The 19,016-nt window shown below is 42.5% G+C and overlaps 1 protein-coding gene across 3 annotated transcripts in view; it reads right to left on the bottom strand.

Annotated features, from left to right (window-relative positions):
* Nucleotides 1-1,578: 1,578 nt before the first annotated feature.
* LOC121544795 (phospholipid-transporting ATPase VD) overlaps nt 1,579-19,016 on the bottom strand; it is a 31,260-nt gene continuing 13,822 nt past the window's right edge. For 2 of the 3 annotated variants that reach the window (XM_041854945.2, XM_041854947.2), the window contains 15 exons: nt 18,232-18,363; nt 17,868-17,980; nt 17,518-17,770; nt 16,452-16,669; nt 16,080-16,253; nt 13,849-14,661; nt 13,554-13,680; nt 7,260-7,444; nt 6,900-7,155; nt 4,946-5,148; nt 4,645-4,845; nt 4,438-4,518; nt 4,095-4,199; nt 3,677-3,864; nt 1,579-3,550 (listed from right to left, as the gene is read on the bottom strand). In XM_041854945.2, the coding sequence (XP_041710879.1) occupies nt 3,307-3,550; nt 3,677-3,864; nt 4,095-4,199; nt 4,438-4,518; nt 4,645-4,845; nt 4,946-5,148; nt 6,900-7,155; nt 7,260-7,444; nt 13,554-13,680; nt 13,849-14,661; nt 16,080-16,253; nt 16,452-16,669; nt 17,518-17,770; nt 17,868-17,980; nt 18,232-18,363 (3,293 nt within the window). In that variant the 3' untranslated portion in view covers nt 1,579-3,306. The remainder of the gene's footprint in view (nt 3,551-3,676; nt 3,865-4,094; nt 4,200-4,437; nt 4,519-4,644; nt 4,846-4,945; nt 5,149-6,899; nt 7,156-7,259; nt 7,445-13,553; nt 13,681-13,848; nt 14,662-16,079; nt 16,254-16,451; nt 16,670-17,517; nt 17,771-17,867; nt 17,981-18,231; nt 18,364-19,016) is intronic. The other variant, XM_041854948.2, reaches the window with a different exon arrangement.

The following is a 19,016-nucleotide window of genomic DNA, read 5'->3' on the forward strand; positions in this document are numbered from 1 at the left end:
ATTGGCATTCTGACTGCAGGAATGTCCACCAGAGCTGTCGCCGGAGAATTGAATGTTAATTTCTCTATCATAAGCTGCCTCTAACTTCGTTTTAGAGAATTTGGCAGTACATTCAACTGCCCTCACAACCGCAGACCACGTCCGGCTTCTTCACCTGCAGGATCGTCTGAGACCAGCCACCCAGACAGCTGATGAAACGGAGGAGTATTTATGTCTGTAATAAAACCCCTTTGTGGGGAAAACTCATTCTGATTGGCTGGGCCTGGTTCCCAAGTGGGTGGGCCTATGTCCTCCCAGGTCCAAAAATTGATATACCAATCCGAGATTGCCCCTTTTAAATTCAATATTTACAAAAAAATGGGGTAAACAGTTATTATAAATAGGCTAATAACAATACTATGATGCCTAGTGAAGGGATTTCCGACACGCTGACCAAACGGAAATTACCATATGAAGAAGTTCTAAGCAGACACGCCACAACAAAAATGTAATACTGTAGGCCTACTGTAGTAATGTCTGTGCCATAGTCATGTGCCCACTGTGATCTCAACGCGTCCACAGTTTGTAGGATTAAACTGTTCTTTATCCACATTTTAAAAGGGAGGTAGGGGAGGGGAGGGAGCTAGCAGGGTTGACTGAGGCCCATTTACCCTTGTTTAGAATGCTAGGCAAATGAAGTAGTTTCTGTCTTATAATAACCCTAATTATTGTACACAAATTAACATCAGACTTTTAACACTAAACTCAAATAATTAACATGACACAGAAAACGTGAGTTGCTAATGTATTTATACCAATATCTGATACAGTACACACATTTGAAATTAAGTTGATACAAAATGATTTCTAATTATTGCTCTTAAACTTTTCCAATTTGACTATATTCAAATCAGCTGCCTTTGCCATGTTGTACAGGATTTGATATGCAGGATTTTACTGTAAAAATCTATTTTAAAAAATACCTCAGTCTAATGTTACCACATAAAATACTGAGGATTGATCTGTGTGAATTGCATGTGGTAGAGGCTGTTGCATAGAGAAAGAGAAACAGGTCACTTCTCAGTAACAGATATAAATGCCAATGGCATTATCCAGGCAAACTCAAGAGAACATTTGTAAACGCCTACTTCCAGAGGTGGAAAAAGTACCCAATATTAGTATTTGGTTTTAAATATACTCAAGTATTTAAAGTAAATGTAATTGCTAAAATATACTTAAGTATCAAAAGTAAAAGTATAAATCATTTCAAATTCCTTATATTAAGCAAACCACAATGTGTTTAAAAAAAAATTTATGGATAGCCAGGGGCACACTCCAACACTCAGACATAATTTACCAACGAAGCATTTGTGTTTTTGAGTCTGCCAGATCAGAGGCAGTAGGGATGACCAGGGATGTTCTCTTGATAAGTGTGTGAATTGGACCATTTTCCTGTCCTGCTAAGCATTCAAAATGTAATAAGTACTTTTGGGTGTCAGGGAAAATGTATGGAGTAAAAAGTACATTATTTTCTTTAGGAATGTAGTGAAGTAAAAGTTGTGAAAAATATAAATAGTAATGAAACCCCCAAAAAACTACTTAAGTAGCACTTTAAAGTATTTTTATTTAAGTACTTTTCACCACTGCCTACTTCACATATACAGCAGGGCCATACCTGAATCCTCCTCCTGCACTTAGGCCTACTAAGTTGCACTTTTGGTTGTCTTGCTTTAGAAGCACCAGGCCCTCAATCAACTTCCCACATTTCATTTCAATTTTTCAGTGTGTAAATGTACATAGCATTTTGGTTCTTGTCTTGTAACTAAACGTGTGCTGCCACTTTGGTCAGGACTCTCTTGAAAAAGAGATTGTATCTCAACGAGAAAATAAAGGTTAAATAAATATATCCCATGTTTTAATGGACTGCTTTACTCAATTTGAATACAGATCAGAGGAAAACAGTGGTGAGAAAGGTCAGGTCAATGCCAAATCCATTTAAACTCCAGTCAAAATGAATTCAAGTGTGATTCAGGAGGAAAAGGCCACTTTACAGCATTTAGATATGGTCCAGCCCTTCAATGGGACCTCCCAGTGTCCAAGGTTCCTATGCAATAATATGCGTAATTTACAATGTCATTTTGAGTGTTTGTTTAAGAAACACCAACATCGAAGAGCTGTGCCTAAACACAAAAGGAGTCGTAGCTTGATGCTAACTTTAAAAATAAGTGCACGCAACTCAAGGATTGTAAACACATTCCAAACATTGCACACACTCCTGCATATAATTCCACCATTCTCAACAAAGCAGTGCAAATTACAGAAAAAATAACATTCAAATCTTGTCTCACTTAATCTGTGATTGCATAACGTGATTCAGTAGAGGAATGTAACCAGTGTAGTACAGTACATGTTTTCATGGAACAAACAACAAACAAAACAATAACCAAAACAAAAACGCTCGTCAACCTTCTGATATCACGTCACAAATCTGGATTGTTTCACAGTTCCCATTCATTACTTGGTCACAGGATGAGGAGGTAAACAGTTGCTAATTCAACCTTTAAGCAATCTTCTGAGTACCTATCTACTGGGGACTAAGCCTATGATAACTAATAGAATTCTGTTCCCTACATGCTCAGTGCACACTGAAGAGGGCCAGAGTGCACCACGCCTAGCAGGGTTCGGGTGTAGTGCATTATGAAGGGGCCTCATCACCCTGGACACCAGATTGTGTCGAAGTCCTACCGTACCCCAGAGACACATTTATGAATGTCTATGTGTCCACATCACCAATATTTTCTCAAGGGACCATGACTCCATGTTAATGCAACTCTAGGCACATGTGAGAAACATCAATCTCGTTCCCCTGGATAGACAGCATGGCGATCTTAACCATCACCAGCCAGCAACGCTAGCTTTGAAGGGTGTTAGGGTTGAACCCTGTAGCCACCATATCAATAATGAATAAAACGGGCTTGGAACCTCTAACCCTGGCAATTTGACTGGTAAACTCATGGGTACAATAACAATGGCTGCCTGGTATTGTGATGCAATAATTTCTATGTTAATGTAGAATGTTAATTCAAATGATGCTAACTGATGTAGCTCATGCAATGGAATTTATTTTTTGTGATGTCAGTTGAGTTGATTCAACAAATCACAGCACAGATTGATGGGTACACTTCCTGCTTTTACTTCCTTCTTTGCTCCGATGGGTACACTCACAATGGCCACCTGACCACCCATTATGCCATCAATGACTTGAATGGGGATGCTATTATTTTCTTTCTATTTCTATGGTAGCAACCTCCTGTAGCCTCTGTGAGGTCAGGAGAGCACAGAGCCAGTGGCAGCGCTGCATTCCTTCAGCTCTTTAGGGAGTATAAAGTCAGGGATCTTGATGTCTGAGTCTTCCACATTGATGACGAGACCCCTGGCTTTACTCTGGGCCTGGGTCTGGTTCCAGCGCTGCATCTTCCTACAGTAGTCATCTGGGTTGAACTGGTCCATCAGAGCAGCCTTCAGTGTGTCAGAGGGGGAGATGCTGTTGCGCAATGCATGGAACAGGAATCTGAAAGAGTGACAGTGAGGAAGGGAAGGTAGAAAAGGTTTAAAAAACGATTTTTCTTAATGATGTGGGTCTCCAATCGAGCTGTGATTCTGTCTGAAAAAGGTTGGCACTACTGTGTGTGTATACCTTGGTAGCAGTGCCAGCACGGTGGTGAGGGCACACACTCCGTAGAAGAGTGGTTGGGACATCTGTAGCTTGTCCACACCAAGAGGATTGGTGGGGGGGCTACACGTCACACACACCACACTGAAGACCAGGGTGAAAGAGAAGTAGAAGAGAGCACTACCCACCAGCACTAACGCATGTAGCCATGTCTGTAACACAGGAACATAGCACAGATCAACATAGGAATAGAAACAGAAATAAATAGAGTACATAACATGGAACAGGAACATTTGGACACGATCCCGGGTCCACTTATTCCCAACTTGAACCCATGAGTTGCCCCCTTCAAAATGTGAAGGCTTTGAGACCTAGTCAAAAGTGCTAAATAAATGCATTATCATTATCAACCTATGGGTGTGTCAGGTAAGGTGTGTCTCACCAGTGTGTGGCTCTCGATGACCTGGTGTAGTAGGATGATGAGGAGGGCAGAGGCATTGATGGGAGACCCAAAGGAGAGCATGTCTACATCTGACCCTGCATATGCCTGACCAAAAATAAAGACCAAAACAAAGTTAATTATCCATTAGGAAATCCTGTTATGCTTTTAAAAAGGCAGAGTATGGCATGATGCCCTATTCAACCGAAACGACTCCCAGACTACAGAGAACAACACCACCTCACTGACCCATTCTCAGGGTATAGGATTACACAATGTAGACACAGAACACATTAAATCAATGGCAATAGCACTACTTGTGCAAATCTAGTGTAAATCTACTCACAAGGTAAGGAACAAAGAAACAGACAAGGCTTTGGTAAAGAGCGTCCAGCATCGTCAGCCAGAAGGTAGAAGGGAGGTAGGCCTGGAGAGATACATCAATAAAACATATCAATGAGTGTGTGTTAGTGCTGGGCTAGAACAAAAATGTACCCAAGGACCGGAGTTGGAAATCATTGTCCTAATACTCCCAGATTCCGCCTTCACACACCTTGGAATACTGTCCGGATTTGTAGAGCTCTGGTAACTTAATGAGGGTGTCTGCAGACACGTCTTTGTCCAGGATCCCGTAGAGAAGGGGAGGGGCGGAGGTGAAGAGGAGGTTGAAGAAGATGAGCACCCAGGAGTTGGTCATGACGCTCCCCGAGAAACCACAGAAGAACTGGTACCAGAACAGCAGATTCACATACATCTACACACACAGGAAGAGAGACGGACGGAGGGAGGGAGAGAAAATAAAGACAGAGATAGTGAGTGTGCATGTGCCTGGGGTGAATGAGAGACGTTCTTACCACATTCTTGTAGAAGAAGTAGAGAATCATGTTGGCCAGGCGTGTGTAGCACCAGTGGCCATGGACCAACAGCAGCTTGCGGAGGTGTTTAAACCTGGATATGGCAAAGTCACTGGACATCACAGCCTGCATGCCCTCCTGGCCAGATATCCCAATGCCAACATCTGCCACCTGGATCATACTGACATCATTGGCTCCATCACCTGGACAAAAAAGGACGCCCCAGACTTAAGAAATCTAGATTGGAAACACTAAGACAGGGCTATTCCTACTTATAATGCCTTATAAATGCTCATAAATGTTTATATACAGTGGGGGAAAAAAGTATTTAGTCAGCCACCAATTGTGCAAGTTCTCCCACTTAAAAAGATGAGAGAGGCCTGTAATTTTCATCATAGGTACACGTCAACTATGACAGACAAATTGAGAAAAAATAATCCAGAAAGTCACATTGTAGGATTTTTTATGAATTTATTTGCATATTATGGTGGAAAATAAGTATTTGGTCACCTACAAACAAGCAAGATTTCTGGCTCTCACAGACCTGTAACTTCTTCTTTAAGAGGCTCCTCTGTCCTCCACGCGTTACCTGTATTAATGGCACCAGTTTGAACTTGTTATCAGTATAAAAGACACCTGTCCACAACCTCAAACAGTCACACTCCAAACTCCACTATGGCCAAGACCAAAGAGCTGTCAAAGGACACCAGAAACAAAATTGTAGACCTGCACCAGGCTGGGAAGACTGAATCTGCAATAGGTAAGCAGCTTGGTTTGAAGAAATCAACTGTGGGAGCAATTATTAGGAAATGGAAGACATACAAGACCACTGATAATCTCCCTCGATCTGGGGCTCCACGCAAGATCTCACCCCCGTGGGGGTCAAAATGATCACAAGAACGGTGAGCAAAAATCCCAGAACCACACGGGGGGACCTAGTGAATGACCTGCAGAGAGCTGGGACCAAAGTAACAAAGCCTACCATCAGTAACACACTACGCCGCCAGGGACTCAAATCCTGCAGTGCCAGACGTGTCCCCCTGCTTAAGCCAGTACATGTCCAGGCCCGTCTGAAGTTTGCTAGAGTGCATTTGGATGATCCAGAAGAGGATTGGGAGAATGTCATATGGTCAGATGAAACCAAAATATAACTTTTTGGTAAAAACTCAACTCGTCGTGTTTGGAGGACAAAGAATGCTGAGTTGCATCCAAAGAACACCATACCTACTGTGAAGCATGGGGGTGGAAACATCATGCTTTGGGGCTGTTTTTCTGCAAAGGGACCAGGACGACTGATCCGTGTAAAGGAAAGAATAAATGGGGCCATGTATCGTGAGATTTTGAGTGAAAACCTCCTTCCATCAGCAAGGGCATTGAAGATGAAACGTGGCTGGGTCTTTCAGCATGACAATGATCCCAAACACACCGCCCGGGCAACAAAGGAGTGGCTTCGTAAGAAGCATTTCAAGGTCCTGGAGTGGCCTAGCCAGTCTCCAGATCTCAACCCCATAGAAAATCTTTGGAGGGAGTTGAAAGTCAGTGTTGCCCAGCGACAGCCCCAAAACATCACTGCTCTAGAGGAGATCTGCATGGAGGAATGGGCCAAAATACCAGCAACAGTGTGTGAAAACCTTGTGAAGACTTACAGAAAACGTTTGACCTGTGTCATTGCCAACAAAGGGTATATAACAAAGTATTGAGAAACTTTTGTTATTGACCAAATACTTATTTTCACCATCATTTGCAAATAAATTCATTAAAATCCTACAATGTGATTTTCTGGAAAAATAATTCTCATTTTGTCTGTCATAGTTGACGTGTACCTATGATGAAAATTACAGTCCTCTCTCATCTTTTTAAGTGGGAGAACTTGCACAATTGGTGGCTGACTAAATACTTTTTTCCCCCACTGTATCCTGGACTACTCATTTAAGTGTTACCGACTTCCACTGACCTATGGCGAGGGTCATGACTCGGAGCTGGTCCCGTACCAGCCGTACCACCTGGCTCTTCTGAAGTGGGGTGGAGCGGCAGCAGATCACGGCCCTGCAGCGCCGGCTCAGTTCCAGGAAGTCCCCTTTCAGGTCCTCCTGCAGGGCGAAGTCCAGCGTGCGCCCATCCACCACCAGGGTGAAGCCCGACGTGCCCTCAGCTGCCTCCCCACTCTCCACCTCCGCCCGCAGCTCTAACAACAAGGCCTTGCACGCCTCCTGAAGAGAGAGACACCAGACAGGATGAGGAAGATTGACAGCAGGATGACAGGAACGCATTTTGAAGGAGGACAAATAATTTAGAATAACAGGATAACATTCACCTTGCTACCACAGTTAGCAGTCAGCAGTTGGTCTGTGGACCTGAGTAGTTTGCAGGCACAGGCGATATTTATGGCAGTCTCTTGTTTGTCCCCTGTCAGGACCCATACTTTGACCCCTGCTCTCTGTAGTGCCTCAATGGTCTCTGGCACCTCTTCCTGGAGTCTGTCCACGATCCCTGTTGCCCCTGGCAACAGAAACAGTAACACTACAGTCAGCCATTGCAGTTGGTTGTTGCTAGCTCCTGACCAAGTTTAGGGCTGACCTCATTTAGTCGACTGGTCGATTGTTTGGTCGATAGGCTGTTGGTTGTCCGAGATTTCATTAGTCGAGCAGTAGCAATTATATATATATATATATATATATATATATATATATATATATATATATATATATATATATATATATATATATAAAATGGTGTACAAGACACCTGTCTGATTCATGCATGTCTGAGTGGACTGATCCATTGTGGCGGCCGTGGGGATGGCACGGTCCATCAGTCTAAGACGTGCTACTGAAATTGTCTATGATTATATTACATAAGAACAATGGTGCAACACTAATACAAATATTATTTTATAACAAATGTGCTTTCTCCGGCGTTGGATAGTGATCGCTGTCCGCGGTTCAGAAACACATCAGTGCGCTGTTGAATTGGCGCCTTTTCCTAGACCATATTGCTATGTGCATAATTACAAAGTTAACCGGCATATTGGTGTTGAGAACAATGCGGCGGAGGCAGCAGCAGAATGAGGAGATGAGAAAACAGCCCTCGCCTTATTGTCTAAGTGAGGAGAGAGGAAACCTCAACTTAATTAGGTCTATAATCAATAGCCTAACAGTTAAATGTGCCTGGCTTTATAAATCATCAATATACAGTGGGGAAAAAAAGTATTTAGTCAGCCACCAATTGTGCAAGTTCTCCCACTTAAAAAGATGAGAGAGGCCTGTAATTTTAATCATAGGTACACGTCAACTATGACAGACAAAATGAGAATTTTTTTTCCAGAAAATCAAATTGTAGGATTTTTAATGAATTTATTTGTAAATGATGGTGGAAAATAAGTATTTGGTCAATAACAAAAGTTTCTCAATACTTTGTTATATACCCTTTGTTGGCAATGACACAGGTCAAACGTTTTCTGTAAGTCTTCACAAGGTTTTCACACACTGTTGCTGGTATTTTGGCCCATTCCTCCATGCAGATCTCCTCTAGAGCAGTGATGTTTTGGGGCTGTCGCTGGACACCACAGACTTTAAACTCCCTCCAAAGATTTTCTATGGGATTGAGATCTGGAGACTGGCTAGGCCACTCCAGGACCTTGAAATGCTTCTTACGAAGCCACTCCTTCGTTGCCCGGGCGGTGTGTTTGGGATCATTGTCATGCTGAAAGACCCAGCTACGTGTCATCTTCAATGCCCTTGCTGATGGAAGGAGGTTTTCACTCAAAATCTCACGATACATGGCCCCATTCATTCTTTCCTTTACACGGATCAGTCGTCCTGGTCCCTTTGCAGAAAAACAGCCCCAAAGCATGATGTTTCCACCCCCATGCTTCACAGTAGGTATGGTGTTCTTTGGATGCAACTCAGCATTCTTTGTCCTCCAAACACAACGAGTAGAGTTTTTACCAAAAAGTTATATTTTGGTTTCATCTGACCATATGACATTCTCCCAATCCTCTTCTTGATCATCCAAATGCACTCTAGCAAACTTCAGACGGGCCTGGACATGTACTGGCTTAAGCAGGGGGACACGTCTGACACTGCAGGATTTGAGTCACTGGCGGCGTAGTGTGTTACTGATGGTAGGCTTTGTTACTTTGGTCCCAGCTCTCTGCAGGTCATTCACTAGGTCCCCCCATGTGGTTCTGGGATTTTTGCTCACCGTTCTTGTGATCATTTTGACCCCACAGGGTGAGATCTTGCGTGGAGCCCCAGATCGAGGGAGATTATCAGTGGTCTTGTATGTCTTCCATTTCTTAATAATTGCTCCCACAGTAGATTTTTTCAAACCAAGCTGCTTACCTATTGCAGATTCAGTCTTCCCAGCCTGGTGCAGGTCTACAATTTTGTTTCTGGTGTCCTTTGACAGCTCTTTGGTCTTGGCCATAGTGGAGTTTGGAGTGTGACTGTTTGAGGTTGTGTACAGGTGTCTTTTATACTGATAACAAGTTAAAACAGGTGCCATTAATACAGGTAACGAATGGAGGACAGAGGAGCCTCTTAAAGAAGAAGTTACAGGTCTGTGAGAGCCAGAAATCTTGCTTGTTTGAAGTTGACCAAATACTTATTTTCCACCATAATTTGCAAATAAATTCATTAAAAATCCTACAATGTGATATTCTTGATTTTTTTTCCTCATTTTGTCTGTCATAGTTGACGTGTACATATGATGAAAATTACAGGCCTCTCTCATCTTTTTAAGTGGGAGAACTTGCACAATTGGTGGCTGACTAAATACTTTTTTCCCCCACTGTATCTACAGAAATAAGACAGATCCTGTGTCTGTTGCCTGTTTGAGTGTTTGTTTAATAGCCTACTGATTCTGTGAGCACCAAGCTCCATGCAACAACATGTCAAGTAAACAATTTCACAAATTCAGCTGTTTTTAATATTTACTTTGCTGTAATAAAGGCTTCACACTTTCTTTTCATTAGAACAGCCTCTGATATTATTCATAATTTATTTAGTGCTCTTTACGCTGTTCCAAATTGTCAGAAAAATTATATTTATAATAATAATAACGCTCCTTTTTCTTGATCTCCTTCTTATTGTTATTATTACTATTATGATCATAAGTAATGTCATTATCATTAGTAGGCTTAGTATAGCAGCCTTGTATAACCACCATTTGTATTTATTTATTTTATTTATTTAACCTTTATTTAACCAGGTAAGCCAGTTGAGAACAAGTTCTCATTTACAACTGCGACCTGTGCAAGATAAAGCAAAGCAGTGCGATAAAAAACAACAACAACACAGAGTTACATATGGAATAAACAAACGTACAGTCAATAACACAATAGAAAATCTATCTACATTGTGTGCAAATGTAGTAAGTTATGGAGGTAAGGCAAGAAATAGGCCATAGTGCAAAATAATTACAATTTAGTATTAACATTGAGCTGTAGGCCTAAGAGCGCATCCTGTTTAGTCTTAATATCATAACTAACTTAGGCCTATATTTCAATACTTATTTAGGGTACTGCATCAATCAATCATTAATTTGTTCATGTCATCACACAGCATACCAGTCATTTTAAATGCAATCAAGCATTTTAGTTTAAAAATAAAATAAAGCGAGCCTTGAAGAATTGGCTTAAACAATAAATAAACCGTTCCATTTCGGAAACTGCATTCATGAATGAATGTGACTGTTTTTAGTCTTTGCTGTAATAAAGGCTTAGCAAAAAAACTGTACAACAGACTCTCTGGTACGCTTATCATTTATTTAGTGTTTACATTGTTCTAAACGGTCAGACATTTTTTTTTTTAATCTATACAGCACCTGTTTGGCAAACATAATATGCACGCAGCACTTGCTCCTCACCTTCTTTTTCTTGATCTCCAGTAAATTTATTCCACACATCTGACTTTCCCTTTACCTCCTGAGCAACCAGTAAACATTCCCCCGTTTCGAGTTTATTTGTCACGTCCTCTGCATCCATTTTGCTGTCACATGTGTTATGGTGTTCAGAGTTAGTTATAACCAATTTATTGATGTGATTATGATATGCTATAGGTCAGGCCCTATTGTGCCCTATTTGGACGGGATTAGGTTTACTGGGGGAGGTCGGGTAATGTAATTCCGTGCATGAGCACAAAACACCACATCTGTCATTTTTGTCCCGTACGAATCTGCCATGTCAGTAACTTTTACATGGCAGGAGAGTAAATCCCAGACAGAATTCCTACTGTTTTTTGGCAAACTCCAAGGTCCTCTGATAATTTGTAGCGGTGCATGGGTAAAATCACTGGGGAGGCCAAGCCCCAGTTAATTAATATGCCTTGCGATCGTGATATACAGGCCTAAAGGCCGAGACAATAAGAAGATGCAGTGGCAGAATCAATTCAACCACACCTTTGTTTTATCACAAAACCGGATAGCAACCTCTGTCCAGTGAAGTCCACAAAGCATATTTCATGTAACAGACAGTTAAATGACCTACAGCAGGGTTCGTCAGCTAGGTTTGGCCTCGGGCCAATTTTTTTCTGAACTAATAGTCGGCGGCCATTACACAATTAGCTTATAATATTAGCATAATCAATAGGCCTACACTACAAATTGAACAACATTTTTAACACATCTGATTAGTACACAATAAATTCAGTGACAATAACATAATAATTTCGATCTGATTACGCTCATAAAATCACCAAAGTCTCTATTCAATTATTATATTTATTTTTCTCTGTGTGTTGATTGGTGGGGAAAAACAGATCTACGTAGCAAGAGAATATGTTGCTCTCAAAAAGTATCAAAAGACAAGGTGAAAATCTAAGTTTCAGGGAAGAATGGACTGAGAGATGTGTTCATCTTACCATATTTCCCAATGCCAAGCCAGTGTGTCTTATTTGCAATTAAAATGTTTACAAATAATTAAATCTGACTTCATTATGAATTTAAGTATGGCACTTTCAAAGTGCCATTCCCGCCCCAGACAGAGGCCCGACGCAGAAAAATTTAAGCGTTAACTGCAAGCTACACACGCGGCTTTTTTGGCTGACATTCTTTTCACTCAAACTGGTTAAATCTGCAGTTACAAGGAAGAGGGAAAACAGTTGTGGACATGGTGGAAAAACTTGAGGCCTTTACTAGGAAGCTTGAGTAGTTCGATTTGGACTTGTCATCTGGAAGGCTACTGCACTTCAGCACACTGAAGAAATTGACAGGCAGAGGGACCAAGCCGCAGCATTGTCACAGAGGTGATGGAAGATTTCTTCAAGCAGCTGAGGGACAACTTCTCCACCAGATTTGAAGACTACAACATGCCTGCTCAAGGATATCATTGCGTTTGTACGTGACCCTCTCCCAGTCCGCCCAGGTGGAGAATTCTCCTCCCTTGCTAAGAAAACAATACCCTCGCTGGATGAGGCCACAATTCAAACTGAGCTGATTGAATTCCAGACATCGAGCCAAATCAGGGATGCGCTCAGGAATGCCGAGTCCTTGTGTGTTTTGGGTGGCATGCTCAGAGGAATACAACACAATAAAGAAACTTGCATTTTATGTGCTAGCAATGTTTGGATCAACTTACACCTGCGAGTTCTCCTTTTCCTCTATGAATGCAATATATAGACTCACGACAGGAACCGGCTTTCACATAAGTCAATCGAGGCCTGCCTGCGCAGCAAAATCACATCCATCTCACCCGACATCCACAAGATCGTGTTCGAGGGGAAATGCAACTTTTCCCATTGAGTAAGTAACTTAGTGGCCTATATGACTGTATTTAGTAAATACTAACATTATTGTGAGTGCTTATCCAGGGATATTTAGATCTCAAGCTGACAGTATTTTCTGTTTGTTCTGTCGTTACAGGAGCAGGCTATCCCGAGACTCCCGATACAGACACCGCTTTTTTTTTCTTTAAATTATTGTTTTATGTAGGATGCAACAGTTTTGTCCAGTTGCAATTGTAAGTAGGCCTTATACAAATAAATCCCACTTCTATTAGGCCATATCTTTTGTTCTTGTGAAAGATGCTGTTAAGCCTCATAGCCTACCTCAGCCAGTTAAGTTATTTTATATAGGCCTTGGCTCGGAAGAAATAGACTCCAATTAAGCCCTCTTGTTGTTTGTAAAGTCAAATTAAAATGAAGATTATTGTTGAAATGAATTACTTGACTGGTGTAGTTTTTCTGCATCTGTTGCTGTGCGCCACTTGCATAACAAGTTAGCTATATTTTCAGCACCAGGTGTATGGGGGCCAAATAATACAGATTTGGCTTGCGGGCTGCCAGTTGGGGAACCCTGACATAGGATGTGTCAATATATGGAAAAATGCATGTTTTACATTTTCTACCAATCCATTGGTCGAAAGAACATATTACTCTTGGTCGACCAAGATTTTCTTTTAGTCGGGGACAGCCCTAACCAAGTTGCTCCTTGAATTCACCAACCCAGTTTATAAACAAGTGTAGGAGCAACACTTTTGACTATGAAAGTTCCAGGCTGTGCCTTTAATTGATTGGGACCCTATGACTAATACTTTAGCAAGAAATAAAATAAATCCTCCTTATTCTCCTAATGGTGTAAGAAAACATGTCTGTGGAGTGTGGCGTTTTACCCAGTAGAGTGAGGTTGGTCTCCAGTCTCTGTGCAGACTCCAGTAGAAGCTCCTCTCTGTTCTCTATACTGGTCTCTGCAAATGCCTGACGCTTCAACCAAACCTCATACTCCTCCTCCTCCAACACCTGTTAGCACAATGCACAAGTAAGTCACCAGTCTGTGAAAAAGAATTTATTCTACTGAGGACAATCAACTATTCTAAGCTATTAAGTATTTTTCCATAGAAACAAATGTGAATTAATGTGATATTTAAGGTCAAAGCAAAAAAGTTTAACCACTGTAGATGTCTGTACCTTCTTAGCGATGCAGAGGGTGCGAAGGCCTTCCCTGGCGTAGTTGTCTAGGTGTTTCTGGGTTTGTTCTCTGATGTGACCCTGTCTCCCGTCTGACTGCTCAGCACCTTTAGGTGACTCTGCCAGGTCCATGATGACCGAGTCTGCTCCCTTGGTGTAGACCACCACCTGGTTGGTGAGTGGGTGGCGGACCACCACAGACATCCTCTTGCGGGTGGAGTCGAAGGGCAGGATGTGGAGCAGGCGCACGGCCATGCTGCCCATCCCTGGCAGCTCCACCAGAAGGCGCTCCAGCGAGCGTCCCTGCAGGGTGCAGCGGTAGGCCCTGGCCATGTGGACCAGAGCAGCCTCATCAGGGCTCTCCGCCTCATAGATCAGTTCGTCTGCCCTAGGTTCACCGGGAGGGCCTTGGGCTCCGTTAGAGTTCTCTAGCCCACTCCAGGCCCCCGGGTTGAGGTGTAACATCTTGTCCTCTTCGCCTTTCCAAGAGCCATGCTCTCCCTCCTCCTCATACCCTTGGTCCCCATCCTCTCCAGGGGCCCCATCCAACCCTGGTTTGATACTCAGGATAGAGGCCTCAAGGTTAGGCTCCCCATCTGGCTCTGTACCCCGCTTGGTTGGGGTAGGGGAGGGGCTGGGGGTGAAGGAGGCTGCCTTGCCCCTGGCAAAGAGCCTGCGTGTGAAGCTGCGAGGGCTCTTCGTAGTGTGGGGAGGAGAGAGTGTGGAGAAGCGGGGGAGGCCGAAACGCTGGAACAGCATCTTGATGTCCTCCAGGGATTTAAGGGGGGTACAGGAGACCTCAGGCACCTGGACCTGAGAATGCAATTGACAACATCAGTTTAAATGGAATAGGCACTAATCCTGGTCAAACATATACATTTTTGTTACATTTAGCATGTTCTTTTCCCCTTTGAGGACTACACATAGACATTTTTTGGAATTAAAACATTGCAAACACAGGGTTTGTACAGACAGTGGCAAGTCAAATTCAGGGACTTTTTCAAGCACTAATATTTATTTTCAAGGACCATCAATTTGTAATAGTTCCTATTATGCAATTGTTTATAGTCGCCACCAGATGGCAGTATATCACCACAACCTCATGAAAAAAATAACTAACTTACTATATGCATCACTACCTTACAAGTTCTACTAAATAATATGTGTTTTACTACTTCCTAAGTCAGGACTGATGACGTTGTAATTTGAGTAGTGATGAGCAGATCTTTGGGACATGCCTACTGGTGAACACATTTCCTATTTGCATTATTACACAATTCCAGCTTAATGACTGTATTGTATTTTTATTGGGCATTTGGGAATCTACTACTTAATAGTTACAAAAAAGCATCTTGCTTCTGACTGGCAGCTTTAATGTCGCCGGTCAGGAGAAGGGCGGGTGGGCTGTGTGAGGGCGGATGGGCTGTGTGAGAGCGGGTGGGCTGTGTGAGGGCGGGTGGGCTGTGTGAGGGCGGGTGGGCTGTGTGAGGAAAGCGGCATGTGAACGGCCACCAGAACAGCAGAAGCACGGCTGCCACTTGATAAAGCGGAATATCGCGAGCACCCCTTGAATGAGGCTAGAAAGCTCTGGAGAGAAAAGGTCACAATGTAGAACTGGCGCCAGAGCAGGATGCAGCGTTTTGTCTTTCCCCCTTCAGGGCTGATTCACCCATGCTCTCAATGTCAAAGTCTGACACATGTTTTGCACCTTACACAGTGTGGGTTGGTTGGGTCCAGTGATGTAGTGGTAAAAAAAAAGGTTGGTAAACTATACTGAAAAGTATAAAACGCAACATGTTAAGTAAAAGATCCCAGACATTTTCCGTACGCACAAAAGGCAGTATTGCATCTACATTTGCCCGGCATTTTAGCTATCGATGTGACGTTTGGTAGCGCCTAATCAGTCAGTTCTGTACCTGCCTGGCTGAGTGGCAACCAGAGTGCAAAACACGTGAGGAAATAAAACTCGGTAGTCTGCCTGGAAATGTATTCATAAGACCTATACATTTTAAAAATATTTTTCATATTAACATATTTGATCATTTTCTCTTCTATCATTTTAATTCAAGTATTTTTCAAGTACCAATTGAGAAAATGTCTGATTTTCAAGGTATTGCAGTACTTGAATTTCAGAGTGCCAAATTCAAGTACTTTAAGCACCTCAAGCACCTTGTGCGAACCCTGCAAACATCTACCTCCTTCTTTTATTAGGTTGAGGCTATCTTACGTACCACATGGCGGGGCTGGTTGGGTGAGGACACCACCACCGTGTTGCAGATGGCCAGAGCCATGAAGAAGTCAACAATGTAGGTGAGCTCCATACTGGCGTCCCTCAGAAGGAAGAGCGGGGAGGACAGACAGTTCAGCTTCTGCACCAGGAGAGGGTCCGGGACTACATCCTTCTCCTAGAGGGAAGACAGGAAGATAGGAATTAGACATTTCATATCATGCTGTCAGTTGTGTGTGATTCAACTAATCAACTAATCACCAAGTCTTTGATTAGCTGAATCAGGTATCTTAGTGCTTGGCTAGAACAAAAACGTGCATCTTCTGAGGGGTCTCATTGCGAATGGATTAAGAAACACTGGGTGTATGAATCTCACCATGGGGCTGCTGAAGGCGCTGTGTCGGGGCAGTATGGGGCTGGGGGACTCTTCTCCCTCCCCCTCAGAGTGGCCTGTCAGTGTGTGCAGGGACACAGAGCTGCGGTTGCAGCTGAGTGACTTGCAGCTCAGGGACTTGGCGCTGGCACGTGACTTGAGCGTGTGGGAGCGACCCTTCGCCTCATCCTCCTCCTGCTCGTACACTTCAAGCCTCCGCGCTGCCAGAAAGATAGACAGGGAGGGATGAAAGACATTTTTAAATAAATTGTACAAAATCCTTAGTGTCAGGGTATCATAGGAGGCAGGTAGCCTAGCGGTTAGAGCCAATCTCCGAGGGGGTTTCAGGACAAATATAAGCACCCACCCAAAGTATTATTATTTTCAAACATTCACAATACTATATCACTCATGAGTAGGGTTGCAAAGCTACCGTTAATTTACAGAAGTTACCGGAATCTTCAGTAATTTTGGTAATTAACAGAAACTCTATGGCAATTTATCGTAACTTTGGTATATATATATATATATATATATATATATATATATATATATATATATATATATATATATATATATATATATATACACACACTATTCATTTATTATATCTGTGTCCATATTGTCCATGAGTTTCTATTAAATAGACCATATGGTTCAAGAGAAAATAGCCTAATTAATGAAAAATCATCTAATCAATCAAGTTTGTAAAATAAATATAAAGGAATGCCATGCTGAAACCCTCATATTAAACACCAATGGTATTCACTAAGTTAATGGTATATATTTAGCAATGTTTTACAGCTTTCTCATATTTTATTTCAAAATATATATATTAAAAAATCATATATTTTAGAGGGCCAGAGATGATTACAGACACCTGTGATAAGCTGAAGTACCCAAAAGGGCCACTAGATGTCTAAAATCCTTGAAAGATACCAAGATTCTGGTAGTTAACTGGTAAACTTTGAAATGTTCCAGTAATATACCCTCCCTTTGCAACCCTACTCATGAGTGCCCCTTGTGGAAAACGTTGTGTTGTGTAGAAAAATGTACTTTGACTTCTCACCATTTTCCTCGTGGGGGTACTCCACCCCAGCAATGGTGCAGCGCCGGAACACCATCTTGTTCTCCGTCAGCGTGCCAGTCTTGTCTGAGAACACATACTGAATCTGACCCAGGTCCTCTGTGATGTTCAGGGCCCGACACTGGATCCTGGAGTCCAGGTACTCATTATAGAAGTCTATGTCGTTCTGGATGAAGAAGATTTGACCCAGTTTGACGATCTCGATGGACACATACAGGGAGATAGGGATGAGCACCTGCCGAGGAGAGAATGGAATTTAATTAATAATTAATTTAGCATCATGAATTTAGCATATTAACACAAGGTTTTAAGACATTTAGTGCGCTACCTACCTGTAAAACTATGATCATGGTCCAGAACAGGTAGAAGCCAGACAGGGCAGGAGACGTGGTGTCAGGGATCAGAAAGGAAGCTTCCTTCTGGTTCCTGAGCCAGAGACCATGGCCTGCGGAACACAAAGAATGATACGAACGTGGTCAAAATACTTGTTTACAGCAACGCTATAGCTGTGGTAAAACAGCAAAGACCAAGAACTGTGTGGTAGGACATGATAAGCAGTGTGTTCATATAGATTTGGTCAGCAACCACATACAGCTGTGGTCAGTTAAATTGAGCAGCTATACAGACCTACTGTATAGCTGCGGTCAGACACATGTTTTCATATAGATGTGGTCAGTTATATTGATCAGAACGGACCTATAGCCGCGGTCAGACACATGATGACCAGCAGGACAACGCTCCACAGCACGTCCACATTCAGCCTGCGCTCCAGTTTACTGCGTTTATACCTCGGTCCACTGTTGTTCTTCATGGCTTTGGTCTCGTGACCTGCGTTCAAGATCACACAACACAACCATGGCTATATACATGTAAATGTACATGTATGTGTGCTTTTACAGCAGACCTGGGTCAAAATTCCCTATTTGTTTGTGGGTGACGAATAAACATGCAGAGGTGGTAGTACCCTTACGGCATAACTCTACATACAATTCTACAACAACAACAGAGAAATCCTTTACAATAAAATTGCATAGGCATTGAAATGCAGTGCACAAGACGTCAGAGGTTGATTCTACACTGTATCACAATAGCCTTCATTTTTGCTTCTGGAAATGAAGGAAAAAGAGCTGAATGTCATATATAGAAAGCCATTGATGGTACCAGAGCGGATGTAACTCTATACCTGTATGGATTTTGTAGTAAAATAATAATGGAAGCAGAAACCTTGTGCCTGAGCAGACAGACTGGTTTAGCCTGCAGGGTTGTAGTCAGACCTGCCTGACTGTGTCTAGTGGGGACAAGGCATAAAGGAGCTGGAGGCAGGCCACACTCCTAGCAGTCAACTGATATAGACTATGGGGGCAGGACAATGTGGTAGTTCTCTCAACAGCCATTCCATAAAGGCGGCATTATATAGGCTTTATGACAGAAGATTCAGGTTGAGTGTTATTGAGCACACTAGAGGCAGATTCATCTCTAAC

Source organism: Coregonus clupeaformis, chromosome 29 (assembly GCF_020615455.1).
Source record: "Coregonus clupeaformis isolate EN_2021a chromosome 29, ASM2061545v1, whole genome shotgun sequence".
NCBI lineage: Eukaryota > Metazoa > Chordata > Actinopteri > Salmoniformes > Salmonidae > Coregonus > Coregonus clupeaformis.